Source organism: Triticum aestivum, chromosome 6B (genome assembly GCF_018294505.1).
Source record: "Triticum aestivum cultivar Chinese Spring chromosome 6B, IWGSC CS RefSeq v2.1, whole genome shotgun sequence".
Classification (NCBI taxonomy): domain Eukaryota; kingdom Viridiplantae; phylum Streptophyta; class Magnoliopsida; order Poales; family Poaceae; genus Triticum; species Triticum aestivum.
The window spans coordinates 29,371,041-29,392,183 of record NC_057810.1 but is presented as its reverse complement, the minus strand read 5'-3'; the positions used below and the strand labels follow the sequence as shown (position 1 = coordinate 29,392,183).

Genomic DNA, 21,143 nt, shown 5'->3' with positions numbered 1-21,143 from the left:
ATCGAGACGTGTTTGTTGTCCAATTTGGTGTGTGTTGGCACATTCGGAGATTTCAAGTTCTGAATTTGTGCCAGATACATCAAACTGAACCACAAGCACGCATACATCTGTCTGATTGAACATCATTTGATCGGTCCTGCGGTGCAACTTTCAGTTATATTCCATTTCTTTGCATTCTTCTCTGCATGAAAGGTGCGAAATCAGATGCTTGGTAGGGATTTTCCATGGTGCAAACTGCAGGGTCAATACTTATGTGAAGGCAGGTAATGGAGAGTTCATTCCAATGCAATCGTCCAAGAACTAGCTAGTATTTATCATTGTGCTTGCACTTTGCATCAGCACAAGTGCACAAGTCGCAAGAACTTGTATGTATCATTTGTTCGTCATTCTTTTACATTTGATAACCAGTTTTTAGTCCATATTTGGTTACATTTTCTAGGTTAATTCCTTGTGCTTATCAAGATAGTTGGTCCAACACTAACTAGTTGTCAATAGAAAAATTCAGGTCTAGTTGAACCGATTTCCTTAGGTTTATGTCTTTTAACTTCAGATTGGCTAATGGCGCAACAAAATTGTTCATCTGAGTCCAAAACCACTGATCTAGGAAACAAAAAACATGCAAACTGACTTGACAAAAAAAGTTTAGGAATTAGTCATTCACTTTCTTGTGGTCTTCCCACTGTTCATTCTGAAAAATGTTCATTTTCAGTATATGCCCCCTGAAACTTAGTTTCAGTATGGTCTCTGCACCATTAGTTCATCGTATCTATCTTAATCAACATAGAACCTTAGATACTAATGCCACTGTTGCTGCTACCTGAGCAGACAAGGAGGGCTGCATAATGCAGAATCCTGCAGCCCAGATTTGCTACTTAATCAGTACGCACTAATCACCTGCAGTTCTTTTTCTCTGAATAAATATTCTGACAGCCTTAACCCAACGCTGCTTGCCAAACGCTAACCACATTTAATTACACAACCAGTGCTAACAGCACCTCTGATGCCCCTGATTAATCTAATGCAGCAGTGCTGAACATTCTACTGGGTACTGGGGGCATGTGCCAGGGATCCCCTCCTGCTGTGTCAGCATGCAGCAGTAACAGCAGCAGGAGGTACTGCCTGTACTTCCACTGTCAAAGGAATGATTAGCAGAGGTTGTATTCTAACAATGTCAACTCTAGGCAGCCCAACACATGCACCTGCTGCTGTGCAGAGGGTAACTGTACTTTTTGTTTAATCCCTGTGCAGGACATGTGTAGGACAGCAGAAAAGAACATACTCTCTTGTCTCTCCTTGGGAGTGATTAGGTTAATTAATCCTTTTCCCCTGCAAAGGAGGTGGCCTGTTTTTTACTCACTGTCAAAAAGTCATAGTATAAGATTACTAGTACAGGTACTACTGGCACTACTTCTGCTCAGTGCTAGAGCAGATCTTCTCAGGTAAGATAAGATCCTAATTAACTTGTCCAAGTACCTACACAGCATAAGGTTAGTAGTGCTGATAATAATCCTTCTGCTCAATGCTAGAGTAGATCTTCTCAGCTGAGACCCCTAATTAACTTGTCTAAGTACCTACACAAAATTCGCTCCCCATGGAGAAAATGATCTAGCTCCTCCTACAACATGTATAGATCAATCAGCTCAGTTCTAATGCTGTTGGGCTTTTGCACCCACACAGAAATGTACTAGTACTAGTTTTCAATCTTTACTGGAGATAGCTTCCTGAGCAGAAGGTTCCAAAGAATAAACCAGTAGTAGCACACTAGCACAGTAGTAGCACTGCCACCTCCCAGTAAACAGCAGGGTCTCTGATTAGCAATGTAGTTAATTAATTAGGCAGGGCCTGAAAGCCTGCAAATGCCTGCACACACATGTAGGGAATGTAAGATGAAAGATGTACTTTACCAAGTAATCTAATGGGCTGCCACAAAGTGAAAAAACCATAGTTAATCAATCAATCAAGCAGAGGTAGATCAGATTAGAATGGCCAAAAGCAGTGCCTGGAGAGAAAGCCCATGGCTTTGAGCAGCACATTCCCTCCATGTTCCATGTTCTCATGTCCCATCCTCTTCCTCCTCCGGACACCTCACATCTGCTCACTGGGTGTTCTGCAAATTGCCCATGTTGGAAAATGCCAAGCAGGTTTAGTTTAGTGGCGTGTATATAATATGCTGTGATCCTCCTCCTCCTCCTTGTAGAACAACAAACCATGCGATATTCTCCTCACCTCACCGTCGTATAAAGTTTCCGGTGATATCTTGGCTGGCTCCAGACTCTGCTCCTCCTCCTCGTCTTCGATCTTCTTCCTCCCGCGGATGCGAGCAGGTGGAGCAGAGGAGACACTGCACTGACAATGGCAGAGCACTAGAAGCAGCAGCAGAGAGCTGGGCTGAGCTAGCGGGAGTGATATATTTTTCCTGTGGTGGATTCTGCGCTGGCAATGGCGGCGAGAGTGGCGGTGCTGGTGGTGGCGGCACTGGCTGTCGTCTTGTCCGGCGGCGGCAATGTCGGCGCGGCCGGTGGTGGTGGCGGCAGCGAGCGGGGCGCGCTGCTGGCGCTCAAGGCGGGCTTCGTGGACCCGCTGGGTGTGCTGGCGGACTGGAAGGCTGCCGGCTCGCCGCATTGCAAGTGGGCCGGCGTCCGGTGCAACGCCGCCGGCCTCGTCGACGGGCTCGACCTCGCCGGGAGGAACCTGAGCGGCAAGGTATCCGCGGACCTGCTCCGGCTGCCGGCGCTGGCGGTGCTCAACCTCTCCTCCAACGCCTTCGCCGCCGCGCTGCCCAGGTCGCTCGCGCCGCTGTCGGGCCTGCAGGTGTTCGACGTCAGCCAGAACTCCTTCGAGGGCGCCTTCCCCGCCGGCCTGGGGTCGTGCGCGGGCCTCGTCGCCGTCAACGGCTCCGGCAACAACTTCGTCGGCGCCCTCCCGGCGGACCTCGCGAACGCCACGTCGCTGGAGAGCATCGATATGCGCGGGGACTTCTTCAGCGGCGGCATCCCCGCGGCGTACCGGAGCCTCACCAGGCTCAGGTTCCTCGGCCTCTCCGGCAACAACATCGGCGGCAGGATCCCGCCGGAGCTCGGCGAGCTCGAGTCGCTCGAGAGCCTCATCATCGGGTACAATGAGCTGGAGGGGCCCATCCCGCCGGACCTCGGCAACCTGGCCAACCTCCAGGACCTCGACCTCGCCATCGGCAACCTCGACGGCCCCATCCCGCCGGAGATCGGGAGGCTTCCGGCGCTCACCTCGCTTTTCCTTTACAAGAACAGTCTCGAGGGCAGGATACCGCCGGAGCTCGGCAACGCCTCCTCGCTCGTCTTCCTCGACCTCTCCGACAACCTGCTCACCGGCCCGATCCCCGCCGAGGTGGCGCAGCTGAGCAACCTCCAGCTGCTCAACCTCATGTGCAACCACCTCGACGGCGCTGTGCCCGCGGCCATCGGCGACATGAAGAAGCTCGAGGTGCTCGAGCTGTGGAATAACTCATTGACGGGTGCCCTCCCGGCGTCGCTCGGCCGGAGCTCGCCGCTGCAGTGGGTGGACGTCTCGTCGAACGCCTTGACCGGTGAGATACCCGCCGGGATCTGCGACGGCAAGGCGCTGGCCAAGCTGATCATGTTCAGCAACGGCTTCTCCGGCGAGATCCCCGCCGGGGTCGCGTCGTGTGCGTCGCTGGTGCGCCTGCGCGCGCAGGGCAACCGTCTCAACGGCACGATTCCAGCCGGGTTCGGGAAGCTGCCGCTGCTTCAGCGGCTCGAGCTCGCCGGCAACGAGCTCTCCGGCGAGATCCCCGGCGCCCTGGCGTCGTCGGCGTCGCTGTCGTTCATCGACGTCTCGCGCAACCGCCTCCAGGGATCGCTGCCTTCGAGCCTCTTCGCCATCCCGGGCTTGCAGAGCTTCATGGCGGCGGGCAACATGATCACCGGCGAGCTCCCCGACCAGTTCCAGGACTGCCTCGCGCTGGGAGCGCTGGACTTGTCGGGAAACCGCCTGCTCGGCAAGATCCCGTCGAGCCTCGCCTCGTGCGCAAGGCTGGTCAACCTGAACCTCCGGCAGAACGGGCTCACCGGCGAGATACCGCCGGCGCTGGCCAAGATGCCGGCGCTCGCTATTCTTGATCTGTCGAGCAACTTCTTGACCGGGGGCATACCGGACAACTTCGGGGGCTCGCCGGCGCTCGAGACGCTCAACCTGGCGTACAACAACCTCACCGGGCCAGTGCCGGGGAACGGAGTCCTGCGCACGATCAACCCCGACGAGCTGGCCGGCAACGCCGGGCTGTGCGGTGGCGTGCTCCCGCCGTGCTCCGGGAGCCACGTCGCCGGTCTGTCCCGCGCGCGCGGGGGCAGCGGAGCGCGCCTCAAGCACGTCGCGGTGGGGTGGCTCGTGGGGATGGTCGTCGTGATCGCCGCGTTCACGGCCCTGTTCGGCGGCTGGCACGCGTACCGCCGGTGGTACGCCGTCGGCGGCGCCGGGGAGTACGAGTCCGGGGCGTGGCCGTGGCGGCTGACGGCGTTCCAGCGGCTGGGGTTCACGTGCGCCGACGTTCTCGCGTGCGTCAAGGAGGCGAACGTGGTGGGCATGGGCGCCACCGGCGTCGTGTACAAGGCCGAGCTCCCGCGGGCCCGCACCGTGATCGCTGTCAAGAAGCTCTGGCGCCCGGCGGCGACGGACGGCGACGCGGTGCGCAACCTCACCGACGACGTGCTCAAGGAAGTGGGCCTCCTCGGCCGGCTCCGGCACCGGAACATCGTCCGGCTGCTCGGGTACATGCACAACGACGCGGACGCCATGATGCTGTACGAGTTCATGCCCAACGGCAGCCTGTGGGAGGCGCTGCACGGCGGGGCGCCGGAGTCGAGGACGATGCTGACGGACTGGGTGTCGCGGTACGACGTGGCGGCCGGCGTGGCGCAGGGGCTCGCCTACCTCCACCACGACTGCCACCCGCCGGTGCTCCACCGCGACATCAAGTCCAACAACATCCTGCTCGACGCCGACATGCAGGCCCGCGTCGCCGACTTCGGCCTCGCCCGCGCGCTGGGCCGCTCCGGCGAGTCCGTCTCCGTCGTCGCCGGCTCCTACGGCTACATCGCGCCCGAGTACGGGTACACGCTCAAGGTGGACCAGAAGAGCGACATCTACAGCTACGGGGTGGTGCTCATGGAGCTCATCACGGGGCGGAGGCCCGTGGAGACGGCGGCGTTCGGGGAGGGGCAGGACATCGTCGGCTGGGTCAGGGAGAAGATCCGGAGCAACACCGTGGAGGAGCACCTCGACCCGCTCGTCGGCGGCGGCTGCGCGCACGTCCGGGAGGAGATGCTGCTCGTGCTCCGCATCGCCGTGCTCTGCACCGCCAAGCTGCCCAGGGACAGGCCCTCCATGCGCGACGTGCTCACCATGCTCGGAGAGGCCAAGCCGCGGCGCAAGAGCGGGAGCTCCGCCACCGCCGGCAATGTCGCTGCCGTGGCCGTGGCCGCGCCCGTTGTTGACAAGGACAGGCCGGTTTTCAGCACGACGCCGGACTCCGTCTGATGGAATGATTTTTTTCCCCTTTTGTATGTAGATTTTTTTTCTCCTTGATTAATTAATTAATTTTGAGATTTGTATAAGCAACCGTTTGATGTATCAGGATTAATATCTAGGCACATAGATAAACCATGTAAATTATTAATGTATAATAAGAAGGCCAATAAGCACTGCTATTCATGGAAGTACGTACAGTAGTACAAAAGGATGAAGATACCGGAATTCAGATGTCCAGATTATTGTACTGTGTCAGATTTCCTAGATGAGAATCGACAAAGTTTTATATCTAATTAAAATGCCATTTAATTTTACATGGAGATTTTGTGTTATTCTTTTCCTTGTGATTGATCTATGTTTTAGATTTTCTATTTGAGTTTTTTCTTTTCACACTCCGTGCGACTACACTTACAACATCTACAGCCGAACTTAGCAAATCCAACCCCTCAAACGCCCGGAAAGCGCCCAGACTCGTCCGCGGACACTGACCGGCCACGCCTCAACTAATGCATTTCACATCCAGATATCTTAAATTAAAAATCTCAAATCCATATTATTACATGCAACGTAGTGATCTTTAAGTGGAGCTCGTCCAGCTCCGCCATGTCCATGTCCAGCGGTCGGCTACGCTCCCCAGAGTATTGGTCCGGTCGCCGTATTTAGATTAATGTAAGATGACAAATAAGCCCAGGTATTTATGAAAGTACATAGTAGTACATAAGCATGAAGATACATATATATGAATCCAGATTTCAAAAGTGCATATTAATTTACAGGTCTGACCGTATTAGATTCTCCTGTGTTTTTACACAATGCCTTTTGATAGCATGACTCCTAAAACATGAGAAACTAAAAAAATATATATAGGTAATATCACTAGGAGTCACATAACTTGCGTCGCATATTCAATTTAGTGCTAGAGCTTTAAAAATACGATTTTGCGGTCGCCTAACTTGACTCTAACATACAAATACGGTCACAATATACATATGTCGATGTATCCATGTGTATTACCTCACCATAACACGACACGGGCTAGCCAATACCAACCTTCACGTCTGGATGTCTAATATGGAAAACAAACCTATATGGACAAAACGGGAAGCACGTGAAGCTTAAATGGGCTAAGGGAATACGGCCCATTATATACACGCTAATTTTTAACATATTTGTAAAATTTAAGTAATAAACTTATGTTAAAATATTCGTGTGTTAAAAATATTATACAAACAAACGATGATTAGTAAGTAAAAAATGTTAAATATAAACTTGTGTATTATATAAAAATATTAAATAAAATATTTTATAAACTTAAGTATCAAATAAACATTTGTGTTATATAAATATGCGTATTACATATTTAATTTTCAAAATAACAATTCAAAAATACTTTTTTCATTACAAAAAAATTAGATAATTAAGTGCACCTTTGCAGTATAATTAAAACTATTCATAATTTAAAATTTAAAATGTTAATATGAATATTCAATCATGGCTAATAATTAAATATTTATTTTAAGATAAGTCATGAGTAAAAAATTATACAGAAGTGATTATTCGTAAGAGCCGAAGACGAGCTCGCACTGGCAGTACTCTTTCTCGCAGAAAATGCAGTGGAGGCGGGTCTTCAGGTCGGCGTCGATCTCGAAGGAGCGCAGCGGCGGCGCAGATGCGGTCTCGCGGCCAATGAGGAGGTTGCTGACGAAGAGGTCGAAGGCGTCGCCCTTGCCGCGGATGCGGACGGCGGGGGCGGATCTCCAGAGGTGGCGCCAGTGGCGGGAGAGGCAGGACGCCTGCACGGCCTTGCGGGAGGGCAGGAAGGAGAGCACGTGGCTCAGGAGCTCGTCCGGCAGCCGACCGAACAGGTCGCCGCCGGGGCTCATCCTTTGGAGATCGACGCGCAGAATGGAGGGGATGGATTGATGTATCCTGGACGTCCTGGTGTCCTTTTATCTCGGATATTGCAGACATGGCAACTCAACCTGGCAGTCGGGTCGGGTTTGGTCGGGTCGACCACTCCCGACCCATGCCCGAATCCCTTATCGGGTCCGTCGCCTGCCCACGACCCTGCCCATGGGTCAAAGTTCAGACCCATGCCCGAACTCATCGGGTAACCCGACCCACTCGGGTACCCATCGGGTCCAAGTTTTTATTAAATTGAATTAGTTTCACACTTTCTCAGTGTGTTCAAATATAATAATTTCATTCCTTTCCAACAGGAAGGCGCAAAATATATTTGTTTTAAAAGTCACGACTAAAACGCATGAGCAAGCTCTGCACTGAAGTGGTTCTTATATAGGCGTCCATCCTTTCTCACCGCGCTTCCACTTTCGAGGTGGTACTAATACCCAGGACGTTACCTTCGCTGCTACTAGCATTGTAGCACTAGCAGGCTAGCGACAGCCAGTGACCTGCCGATTATGTGACGATGGACCAGGCGCTTCTCTTGTGTTTTCCTAGCCCAATAGCTGCATTGTTGGACTGCCGAGAGAAAAACTACTACGTTCAAGTACTACTACTTGTCTACCGCTAAAATAAAGTACTCCTAATTGTCTGATGCATGTGTTTGCGGTTCTATATAGCTAGAATATGCACCATATCTTGATTATATCTATTAGAATTTATGATTATGAATATTAATCGGGCAGCCCATCGGGTTACCCATGGGCATATATGAAGACCCATACCCTACCCATGACTAATCGGGTTGCATTACCCATGGGCGAAGATGAAGACCCATACCCTACCCATTCGGGTCGGGTGCCCATGGGCGGCCATACCCATGGGTCAAATTGCCGGGTTGAATGGCAACACTATAAAAATGGTATGGATAGTACCAGGTACGATTGTGATGAGATCGCGTTTCTATTTTCGTTTCGTTGGCGACTAGTGGTAGACTGGTAGCCACTACAATATTTTACTTTTGATGATTTTGTTTTACTTTTTTTCCAAAAAATATTTTGATCTGTTTCCGAAAATGTGACCTCATATCTACAAGATCAAAACGCCATATCAAGTACCTTGCGAAGTTGCGATCGGTTCGGCACGATCCCAAGTCCCAACAAATTCTTCATCTTCTTCTGAGAACAGTTCTGGTAAACTAAGATCTGTAGGACAAATCAATCTACCAAATTAATTGCAATTTGCCTTTTGTTGAAGCTTTACATGTGTGATTTAAGTGTCACCTTTGTGGTGATGTAAACTAAGATCTGTAGGACAAACAAAACCTTTTGCTTAGCGAAATTCTTTTGAAATAACATAATAGGATCTTCAATCTCTTAATTAGAACACCTCTTAAGAGGAATATTAGTGACTAACCGTAATTGGTGGAGACCAATAGAGGATGGCCCATGTGGAGTTTTGTCGGGGAAGATGAGCAGGGTAAAAATGCTCTCCCTTTTCTCTCGGTTATTAACCACCCGAGACCAAAGTTCCAAACAACGTTTACATTGCATCGAATAACTATGGCCCGTCTATTATCATGCTCAAACGGATTACAATTGCATAAACAATATACTCCAGTTCCGGTATACTTTCCCATTGGGACACAAAATCAGGATAAAAAGAGAGGATACAACAGTATTTAGGATGAACTTCCTAATGTCTAGAATGATTGTGATATACCATTAAGATATATAACAAGATATTTATGGGTAACTAGGCATAAAGGAACACACACAGCTACATAACAATACACTATATAATCCATGCAACTAAATATGAAGTTAAATCAATTATTTCCTTTTATTCGTTTACGGTCACTTTAAAATCTAAAAAGAGTAAATGTATACAAAAGAAAGAAAAACTAACATGATTTTCTTACACATACATTTATATTTAGCACAACATAATTAACTATTCAATGATGCACATCAATATATATGATTTTTAGCAACATTTTATGATGTTACCTATTCAATTAAATAATAGAAAATATATAATTAGTAAGACTATAGTGAAAAAGATATAAAAATATATAAAAGTTCAGTACAAATTACATGTATTTAACTCAGCTGCCTTATAATTATTATTTTCTAAATCGTCTTATATTCTGTAGAGGACATAAGGTCTGATTAAACAGAAGTATACTTGCAGTACTTAAAGATTGTGTGGTGGAAGTGGAGTAGTGTAGTGCAGTGCATGCACTTTTGGAGTAGAATCAGTATAACTGTTGTTACTTTTCCACATGAAATACAGTACCGGAGAAACTACTGTTATTTTTATTCAATAAAAACTAAATGAATCTTCTCAGTTAAGTGAAAATGTTTATTTAATAAAAATTAAACTAGCGGGTTCACCCGTGCATTTGCGCGGCTAAATATTAATTATTTACTATTTATGTATCTTAGAGAACCATTTGTTGCCATTTGAGTATTTGTTTTTCTGTGTGGTTAAACCAACATAGTATACTGTAAAATGTTGATCGGCCGAATATGTTGGGGAACGTAGCAGAAATTCAAAATTTTCTATGCATCACCAAGATCAATCTATGGAGAGACTAGCAATGAGAGAGAGGAGAGTGCATCTTCATACCCTTGAAGATCGCGATGCGGAAGCGTTACAAGAACGTGGTTGGTGGAGTCGTACTCGCAGCAATTCAGATCGCGGTCAATTCCGATCTAAGCGCCGAACGGATGGCGCCTCCGCGTTCAACACACGTACAGCCCGGGGACGTCTCCTCCTTCTTGATCCAGCAAGGGGAGAGGAGAAGTTGAGGGAGAACTCCGACAGCACGACGGCGTGGTGGTGGTGGAGCTCGTGGTTCTCCAGCAGGGCTTCGCCAAGCACTACGGAGGAGGAGGAGGTGTTGGAGGAGGGAGAGGGCTGTGCCAGGGACGAGGTGCGGCTGCCCTCCCACCCCTCCACTATATATAGGGGAAAGGGGAGAGGGGGAGGCGCCCTAGGGTTTCCCCTAGGGGCGGCGGCCAAGCAGATTGGATCTCCCTAGGGAAAATCCTAGGGAGACTTGCCCCCCAAGCCAAGCAGGTGGAGGATTGCCTCCCAAGCCAGGTGGAGGCACCCCACCTCCCCAAATAACGTGGGAAAGGGTGTGGGGGGTGCACCACCCCTTAGTGGGCTGGTTTGCCCCTTTCCCTTTGGCCCATGAGGCCCTCCAACACTTGCCGGGGCTCCCGAAACACCTTTCGGTCATGCTGGCCATAGCCTGGTACCCCCGGAACACTTCCGGACTCCAATACCCTTCGTCCAATATATCGATCTTCACCGCCGGACCATTCCGGAACTCACATCTGGGACTCCGGACTACCTTCGGTAACCACATACTATTTCCCATAACAACTCTAGTGTCACCGAATCTTAAGTGTGTAGACCCTACGGGTTCGGGAATCATGCAGACATGACCGAGACATCTCTCCGGCCAATAACCAACAGCGGGATCAGGATACCCATGTTGGCTCCCATCCCACATGTTCCACGATGATCTCATCGGATGAACCACGATGCCGGGGATTCAAGCAATCCCGTATGCAATTCCATTTGTCAATCGGTATGTTACTTGCCCGAGATTCGATCGTCGATATCCCAATACCTCGTTCAATCTCGTTACCGGCAAGTCACTTTACTTGTTCCGTAATGCATGATCCCGTGACTAACTACTTAGTCACATTGAGCTCATTATGATGATGCATTACCGAGTGGGCCCAGAGATACCTCTCCGTCATACGGAGTGATAAATCCCAGTCTCAATTCGTGCCAACCCAACAAACACTTTCAGAGATACCTGTAGTGCACCTTTATAGTCACCCAGTTACGTTGTGACGTTTGGTACACCCAAAGCACTCCTACGGTATCAGGGAGTTACACAATGTCATGGTCTAAGGAAATGATACTTGACATTAGAAAAGTTTTAGCAAACGAACTACACGATCTTGTGCTATGCTTAGGATTGGGTCTTGTCCATCACATCATTCTCCCAATGATGTGATCCCGTTATCAATGACATCCAATGTCCATGGTCAGGAAACCATGACCATCTGTTGATCAACGAGCTAGTCAACTAGAGGCTCACTAGGGACATGTTGTGGTCTATGTATTCACACATGTATTGCAGTTTTCGGTCAATACAATTATAGCATGAATAATAGACAATTACCATGAACAAGGAAATACAATAATAACCATTTTATTATTGCCTCTAGTGCATATTTCCAACAGAATACCACCAATATTAGCGACTAACCGTAATTGGCGGAGACCAATAGAGGATAGCCCATGTGGAGTTTTGTCAGGGAAGATGAGCAGGGTAAAAATGCTTTTACGTTGCTCAAGATCAAAGTTCAAAGTTCCAACAGGGTAAAAATGCCTTTTCTCTCCGTTATGTACCACTCAAGATCAAAGTTCCAACATACTTTTACGTTGCATCAAATTGCTGTGGCCCGTCTATTATCATAATCAAACGGATGAGATTACCACTATATAAGCCATATAGTACTTTTCCATTGGGACACAAAATCAGGAAAAAGGATTCAAAAGTATTAGAGGATAACCGTGTGAATGTCTAGAATGATTGTAATATACCAGAAACCATCAATAAATTATTTTGCATGCTTTATGGATATAGAACATGATACTTAAGGGTAAGTACACATAAAGAAACACACACACACACACACACACACAGCTACTCCCTCCGTTCCAAAATAGATGATCCAATTTTATACTAACTTTGTACTAAAATTAGTATAAAGTTGAGTCATCTATTTAGGAACGTTGAGTCATCTATTTAGGAACGGAGGGAGTACATAACTATAGAGGTTGTTTGGTTGCTATCTTCAGAATTTCATTTGGTAACCCAACCAAGGCATGGCAACCATCTATCTCGTGATAAAATCCAGTTCATGTAACATTACAGATAAGTACATATCTGTACACACACTGAGTACTCCAAATATGCTACAACATGACATGATACACCAAGATATGTTACAACTAACAATTCCGACGACACAAGCCCCTGCTCACTTTCAGCTAAAAAAAACTGCTCACTTTATTCCCTAAGACAGCCCTGTTCGAAAGTCGAAATGGAAAGGGTGACTTGTCTTGCCGCCTCCTGCTAAATAAATGGCCAACTCCAACAACAGAGAGAACGCAAAACCTTCGCGTCTCCGTTCACGCATACATAGAAAAAAATGAGTTTCTGTACACTGGATGAGGTTGGAACCCATGGCCAAGTTCCTAAACTCCAGCAATGGTGCTTTAGCATATGCTGCACAATTAAAAAAAGGATAAATAGAATGTCATCAAAATTATGTATAAGTACCAGCAGGCAGCAGTGTGCAAAAATATCGGCGCGATACTAAGGTCGTTTGGTGTCTTAGGTTTTTGTAGTAAGATAGATCGCGACACTACCGAAGAAGTTGCAACGAAATTGCTGATTTCACCAATCTCAAATTAGATGAGCACAGGTCCCATAACACTTTTCATCCTACCGTGCATGACCGCCAAGTCCGTAGCTGCTAGAATTTCCATATTACTCACAAGGACTGGAAACGTGTACACCGTTTATTTCGGTGGGTTATAGTTATTTGTAGTACAGATTCATCTTATCAAAACAGATGCCTATATTTGAATTTCAAAACGGATACAGAGACTCTCATATAATCTGCCAGAAGAATCACATGGGACATATGTTCCTTAGTTATTTAAAAAAAATAGTAACTGATAACTAGCCAAATACCAAGCGTAGTTCCTAAACATGTTTCCTGAATTGTTTCTCTGTCACTACTAGAATCAATCCCCACAAAAAAAGGAGCTTAAATAGAAAAAGAAGGAGAAACAACATTAAGAAGAAATGTGCATTTGTTAACTGCCCGAGCAAGCATCACAGCATGTACGATGGGGGCTTGATTCTAGTATAGCATGAAGATGGAATCTCTCTAGTATATGTAAACTAGCCATGAGGTTGATTTGAAGCATTTCAGTTTAATCCCAATGGCAATGCTTGAAAAGGAAAAGGTCCACGAAATCAAAAGAGAAAACAATCTCCAGCGTTTATTTGGTAAAACCTGATTATAACAGGTCAGGTAATTGAAAAAAATATATTGGAGCCATTACCATCGTACACAGATGTGAGCTACCCACAACTTGTCTTAACAAAAAGATATACATAATTTTGGTGTACTGTTATGGCATAATCATGTAATTATGAGGTACTTACAGCTAGCTAGTTTCACAGATGTTGCTAAGTAACTGAAAATATTGAATGTATATCCTATCTCTTATATGTGCTAAGATGGAATCTGACTGAACACAAAAGAGCACATGAACATGCAAAGGGTCAACATAACTGACAGGTTCCTCACCTTGCAGAAGGAGGCATCACACTGTTCCCAGCACTGGACAGCTCGGGTGCAGCCGGAGGGGGTTCTGAAACTATTATTTTCTTCATAGCTGAATTGAGTTTGCTCATTGAACTGGATTGATCTAAACTGATTATGCATTCGTTCTGCAACATATTCTGCGTTAACTGAACTTGATTGAACTCAATGGAGGATGCCTTCTCACGTATTGGTCCGTCTGTCGCCACATATTTCACAGTGGACTTGGTTTCGCTTGGATCAATCCTTTTGAGAAACAGAACTTTTGGTCTCTTGGGATGCTTCTTCACTGCAGTTTCCCACATTTCTACTGTTTTGGTACTGATCATAGAATCCAGAGCAACTTCCTGCAGACAGTGATGCTGTTCGATCTTGATGCCTGAAAGATCAACAAGATCTTTACAGAGCAGCTGAAGTGAGACGACACACGGCAAAGCTCCTACTCCAATTGCAGGCAGGACGGGTATTTGCACAATAAGGCATAAGCTTAACAGGCTTGGGAAACCCCTATCTTTTATGATGAAGCCACTAAGGTCAGCTTCAACCAGTCTGAGATAAAGCAAGCAGGGCATCATACACAGGTTTGATAGATCATTCCCCATCAGATTAGTTGATGAAAGGCATAGCTCTGTAAGGCCACACAGGGATGTAACAAACTGAGGCAGTCGAGTCAGCCTGCCACGCAGTTTCAGCGAGCTGAGGAAGCAATATTCTTGTATAGAACCGAAGAAGTCCCCCAAGGAGTTTCCAAAATCAAGTGACAGAGAACGGACGTCTGCCGTGTCCATACCATCCTGAGCAAACTTCTGAACTGCCTCCGAAATGTGAGGCATGCTCTCATTGTTTGCATCAGTGGACCCACAACACCATATCTTAACCTTTTTCAATTCTTTCATATGAGACATGAGTTGTAGAAATCCAGGATTCTCGTCTGCAACAAATCCTGCTAGGGTCTGCAACTTGCTTTTCTTGGGTAAGAACTTCTCTAGTTCACCCAGTTTCAAGTCCTTCCCAAGCTTAAACTTTCCAAAAAGGTGAGCTAGGTGAGGCAACCCAATGACTTCCACAGGCAATATCTCTATCTTTGTCTTCCTAAGGTCCAGTGTCTCCAAACAGTGTAACTTCTGAATATTCCTTGGAAGGTTGCTGATAGTACCCCCAAGGCTCAGATATTTCAGATGCCACAACTTATGTATGTCCTTGAGATGCCCGTCCTCCAAATCGTCACATTCTTCCAGATCCAACACACGCAGCAGCTCACACCTGCAAAACTCAGCAGCAGCTTCTCCCATATTCCCGAAGATTGTCAGAGACCGGGCACGGAATTTTTCACTGCTATCAGATACGTTGTCGCTTGCTGGACTTGTATGCTGGTGGTTCAAGCCCAATGTGCTGCCACTTGCAGGGTTCTGGATGAAGAGGTGACGGAATTTGCTTCGATTTTGATCATGAAGAGACGCGATGAAGTTATCAGACATAGACTTGTGCAGCATGAACTCGTGCATAATACCATGAGTTTTGCACGTCTTCACTTTTGTGTTGTTGCTACCATTGATCGGCCGAATGATATTCCGGTCGATAAGCTTCTGGAAGTTTACGTCTGCTACCTCCAGGTCACTGCGCTTGTACCTACACTGCACATACCCTTCTGCTAACCATCGCCTGATTAATGTATTCTTCCTGATTGGATGACCGTTTGGAAATACACTTGTGTATAGCAGGGAGGTCTTGAGAGGATAGTCAGACAGGCTTCTGTAGTTATTTACAAGAACCTGTTGCAGTTTTGTGAAGTCTGCATCCTTCTCCATATGAAGCCCGAGGTTGCGGCAAACCTCCGCACAGTGTCTTCCTGTGAGCTCATTCTTGCCTAGCAGAAATCTGGCCACGCTAACAAGAGCAAGTGGGAGGCCGTCGCACTTGTCCACAATTGCTGTCGAACCTCGCTCCAGTTCAGGTGAACATCCTCCAAAGAATACCTTCTTCCTAAGCAAAACCCTGGAGAGTTCTGCATCAAGAACTCTCATCTTGTAAACATAACCAATCCCTGAGCTGCAAGCATTAGCTACTGAGTGCAGAGCCGTGGTTACAATGATTCTGCTTTTTGTTTCCCCATGTAAGGTAGCTCTTACGGCATCCCAGTGTTGCTTGTTGATGTCATCAATTACAATTAAGCACCTGGCAGGCAGACAAACTGATAAATTAACAAGGTATTATATGATTATATCCGCCGGCTAGAAGAAATTGGTTGCCAATTCACTGATTTGCTATATGCAGATATAAACATGCACAAACGCTCAAATGTACATAGAATCATCAACTGTTTATAGGTACATGGCCGGAAGGAATGTAAATTAATACTTGAACTTAAAAGGGCTAATTTTTTTATTTTTATTCTTATTTTTTTTTAAATAGAGGATTGCGACGCTGTTCCCCAAGTACAGAGCTATACTTCTATCTGTAGGGGGCAACCGTAAACCAGACCATATATGTTGTTTACACCATTTTTGAAGATGGCCGACTCTTGGATTGTAACCAATTAGTAAAGTTGAACTTATATGACAGGTAAATATATCGCACCATAAAGTTAACGTGGGAAATCAGTCTGAATTGCTGACTAATCTTTCAATACAGACACTGTAAAAGCAGAGCAGCAGGTGACAAATCAGACTTTGCTCCTATTTTCAGTTTTTCATAGCATTTCACTGATTCATCTCTCCTTTTCTCGACGATGGAACTTCAATCAGGCACCCACAAACTTTGTAATATGTTCATATCACAATATGGCAAGATTAAATTACGCGCAGGCAACTCTTTCTTCCAAAGCCAAAACAACACTGGTAAGGTTTTCAGTAACAATTAAGCGGCCAAAGTATGTGCAAAAATGATTCTTGTTCCCAAAAAGAAGATTCTTCTGAGGTAGGAAGGAGGTCAGTGCAGAAAATCCTCACTCTGTAGTCCCCAGGAAATTATTGATGGAATCTTGGTCCTGTGGCACATGGGCGGTGTGGTGGAGCTGCCGGAGTATGGCCGTCAGGAGCCCGCCGGCGTCCGTGTGCTCGGACCCCGCGGCCCAGGCACGGGCAGGGAATCTCTGGACGACACCGGGGCAGCAGTACACCGCCCTGGCGAGCGTCGTCTTGCCCGAGCCGCCGAACCCCACGATGGATATCACGCTGGGAGGCCCCGGCTCGCTGCCCAGCAGCAGCTCCACCAGCTCCTGCCTGGGCTTGTCGATGCCCACAGGATCGGCCTCGGCCGCGTCTGTGGCCGCAGGGGGAGCTGCTGCTCCGGCTCCGGCGGCAGATCTCACGCCGTTGACGCCATAGTTGACCCTTCGCTCGTGGGCGTCCTTGACCCTCTGCCTGAGCTTCCGGATCTCCGCCGCGAACCGGGATCTGTTGCCGGTGACCGCCTTCTTGATGCGGCGGAGGACGGAGGCTGCTGCTGCTTCCCCCTCGCAGGCGGCGCAGGGGAGGAACCGGTCGATGCAATCCTCGATGTCGTGCGCCAGATCGCGCATCTCCTCCATGGACACCACCTGCGGCCGCCGTGAGCTGTGGCTCGGATCTCCAAGGTGCTCGTCCATGTCGCACAGGATCATGTGGAGCTCGGTGTGGATGAAGCGGAGGTCGTCCTTGAGGCCCTTGGACAGCTTGTGCCTCTCGCTCAGCAGCGTGACCAGCTTCAGCACCACCTCCTTGGTCAGGGCGCTTGCCACCGCAGCCTCCATGCCTGCTGGCTGCTGCCGGCCCTGCCCAACTCCGACGACAGCCGCCGGAGGGGAATGTGAGTTGGACTGGGACAGCAAAGGCGGAGCAGAATAATTAACCGCTGCTGAAGGAGTACATTTTTTCTGAGAGTACGCCTGGGCATTCAATATTTTTACAGAAATGATTAATCCCGAGCGTTTGGATCGTAAGCATGACAATCCGAATGTTTTTCATGACAACTTTAGTTTATACGAGGTTGACAAACATGACAATTTTCTGAAAAAAATGAAGTCATGCTGTAACAACTAAAATCGTCACCTCATAATAACTAAAGTTGTTATGAAAAACATTCGGAATGACATGCTAAAAATCCAAACGTCTGGGATTTATCGGGGTCCTTTTTATGAAAGGCGAAAGATCAAGTGCAAAGAGACTATGACTTGTCGCGAACAACAAGTATAGTTAACTCCACACCGACATTTACAGCAACACTTACAGACACAACGCAAAGGAGCCTATCCGCGTCTCGACCAGCACCAAATGCAACAAAGAACAACAACTACAAATGAGCATTACTTGTCGATTCACCAACCATCCATGATTGCCAAAGAGAAGATGGTGAATGGGTAGTGGGACCCAGAAGGACCATAAAAAGGCGTCATTTATGATACCCCGGCTGCTGCATACATAGCGCCCAAGAAGATTTGCCCAGACCAACGGCCAGCACCGGATAACCACAACACCAAGCCTTGAAACCATGTCTCCATACGCGATGCTGCCAACAGAGTAACGCCGCCAATACGCCGCCATCGCTGATCCATCAACTAACCAAGGCTTTCACCCGGAGATAATCCTAGCAAGGAGGGAGATGCCGACACACCATCACAACGCCTCCAAGGAGGAGAACGACACCCATGGGCGCCGTCATCTCAAGCACCTACCAAAGTTGTGCATGATTTTCATCCAACCTGTCGCGCACCTTCCGTCCATCGCGTCGAAATAAGGCCAAGCAGACCATGATGGGTAACACCGCCGCCGTCACAACACCTCGTCATCGTTCCCCAAGAGTTGCAAAACACGGACTCCCCGCACTGAGGACACATATCCATCATCAACCTCCATCCAAGACCGAGAACCAACAACTCTTGCTCCAACCATCATCATCAAGGCCGCCAGCACTGCGAGCACCAGCCAGCCAGCCACTCCATGCCACAACAACCAACCTCACCCGGTGGCAAGCCACATCACCAGGCGACTAACCACGCCACGACTGCGCCCTGGGGACCCGGATCAGGAAGACCCAGATCCAGAACACGCCATTGCCTCCATCTCCCTCCCCACATCCTCCACCACCTTGTTGGTGTTGCCCGCAACCAATGGGCGCCACCACTCTGTAGCCACCGCCGACAACCACTTGATACGTCCCAAACGTATCTACTTTTCCAAACACTTTGCTAGCTCTTGTTTGGACTCTAATTTGCATGATTTGAATGAAACTAATCCGGACTGACGCCATGGTGTATTTTTGTGCAGAAATAAAGTTCTCAGATTGAGCTAAAAATATACGAATTTTATTTCCAGAATATATAAAAAATTATTGGCGAAGAGATCTACTAGAGGGGCGCTAGCCAGGAGCCATGAGCTCAGGGGGCGCCTATCCCCCAAGGCGCGCCCTGTGAGCTTGTGGGCCCCACAGGCCTTCGTTTGCCCTAATTCTAACTCCATAAGTACCGTTTCATGGAGAGAAAAAATCAAAGAGAAAGTTTCATCGCATTTAACGATACGGAGTCGTCACCACCTTGATACGTCCATTTTGCATCATGGTTTCCTACTATTATTTATAATGTTTTTATGCATAATAATGCTTTGAGGAGTAATTCTAATGTCTTTTCTCTGATAATATGCAAAGTTTACATAAAGAGGAAGAATACCAGCAACTGGAATTCCGGACCTGAAAAAGCTACGTCTAAACACGTATTATGCACATGTCCAAATAAGCTGAAAAATTATAGAGAAATATTTGGAATATGTGAAAAATACTGGAGCAAATAACTACCGAAGGGGGGCCACCTGGTGACCAGAAGACATCAGGTCGCGTGATACATCCCCAACGTATTTATAATTTTTTATTGTTTCATGCTGTTATATTATCATTCTTGGATGTTTTACAATCATTTTATAGCAACATTATATCATTTTTTAGGACTAACCTATTGACATAGTGCCAAGTGCCAGTTGATGTTATCTGCTTGCTTTTTACATCGCATGAAATCAATATCAAACGGAGTCCAAACGCAACGAAACTTTTTGTTGATTTTTTCTGGACCAGAAGACACCTGTTGGGCCAAGAAAGCACCTAAGGGGAGCTCCGAGGGGAGCACAACCCACCAGGGCGCGCCTGGGGGCTCAGGCACGCCCAGGTGGGTTGTGCCCACCTCCGACGCCTCCTGCACTACCTCTTTGCTCTATAAACACCCTAATATTCCAGAAACCCTAGGGGAGTCGATGAAAATCAATTCCAGCCGCCGCAAGTTACAGAACCACCAGATCCAATCTAGACACCATCACGGAGGGCTTCATCATCCTCATTGGTGCCTCTCCGGTGATGCACGAGTAGTTCATTGTAGACCTACAGGTCCGTAGTTAGTAGCTAGATGGCTTCCTCTCTCTCTTTTGATTCTCAATATAATGATCTCTTATGCTTCAACCATAGGTTTTATCATGTATGATATGTTGTGTACCAGACCTGATGTGTGCCTTGCTATAAGTTTAGCAGGGAGGTACCAAAGTAATTCAGGAGTGGATCACTAGATAGCGGTCAAGAACATCCTGAAGTACTTGAAAAGGACTAGGGATATGTTTCTCGTTTATGAGGTGACAAAGAGCTTGTCGTAAATGGTTACATCGACACTAGATTTGACACTGATCTGGATGAGACAATCTGGATACGTATTTTTATTGAATGGTGGAGCTATCAGTTAGTGCACACTACTAGGAAAAACCTTATACACAGAATCTTACCAGCAGCACGCTTTAAAATATGGCGCTACTGCTATTTAGCAGCAGCGTGTGCCACTAAAACGCGCTGCTGAAAGGAACATAGCAGTAGCACGTCATTCGTAAACCACGCTACTGCTATAATTGCCATGACCTCGTCGTCAAGCTAGTTATAGCAGTAGCCCCATATTACATAGCGCGCTATTGCTATTGATGTTAGGAGCAACACCATTTGATAAAACTCGCTACTGCTAAGTTCAGTCCACAAGTTTAGTCCCACCTCGCTCCGCGAACAGGGTGTTTACCACCTTAAATATGCTACTTCTCAAGCTACCACAACCTCTTTGTCTTCATTGAACTCTATGTGTAGAATTTGTGGCCGCAATATGAGTCTTCTCCGGTTCCTACCGGGAGAAGACTCATATTGACAATTCAGATTGTACACAAAAAGATCATTGATGGCCAATGTATTTTTGCATTGACGGACAATGTATTTTTGCATGCTTACACTTAGCAGTAGCGCTTTTTATAGTAAGGCACTACTGATAAGGCGTTTAGCAGTAGCGCGTTACCTAGA

The 21,143-nt window shown here is 47.4% G+C and overlaps 2 protein-coding genes across 2 annotated transcripts; one reads left to right on the top strand and one right to left on the bottom strand.

The window, feature by feature from the left end:
• Positions 1–1,770: 1,770 nt before the first annotated feature.
• LOC123135530 (MDIS1-interacting receptor like kinase 1-like) lies at positions 1,771–5,821 on the top strand. Its single transcript, XM_044554633.1, has one exon. It carries the CDS (start codon positions 2,440–2,442, stop codon positions 5,530–5,532), a length of 3,093 nt encoding a protein of 1,030 aa, XP_044410568.1. The 5' UTR covers positions 1,771–2,439; the 3' UTR covers positions 5,533–5,821.
• A 6,499-nt stretch (positions 5,822–12,320) lies between these two features.
• LOC123135529 (disease resistance protein RGA4) lies at positions 12,321–17,700 on the bottom strand. Its single transcript, XM_044554632.1, has 3 exons — positions 16,808–17,700; positions 13,845–16,034; positions 12,321–12,748 (listed from the first exon to the last, which is right to left on the bottom strand). The coding sequence occupies exons 1-3, from the start codon at positions 17,587–17,589 to the stop codon at positions 12,739–12,741; spliced, it is 2,982 nt and encodes a 993-aa protein (XP_044410567.1). The 5' UTR covers positions 17,590–17,700; the 3' UTR covers positions 12,321–12,738.
• Between the last annotated feature and the right edge of the window lie 3,443 nt (positions 17,701–21,143).

What these genes read in the sequence shown, in the direction of transcription:
- LOC123135530 (XM_044554633.1), top strand. Translation starts at nt 2,440, where the DNA reads ATGGCGGCGAGAGTGGCGGTGCTGGTGGTGGCGGCACTGGCTGTCGTC.
- LOC123135529 (XM_044554632.1), bottom strand. Translation starts at nt 17,589, where the DNA reads ATGGAGGCTGCGGTGGCAAGCGCCCTGACCAAGGAGGTGGTGCTGAAG. An exon ending in AATTTCCTGGGGACTACAGA is followed by an intron (nt 16,035 to 16,807) that starts GTGAGGATTTTC and finishes TCTGCCTGCCAG; the next exon opens with GTGCTTAATTGTAATTGATG.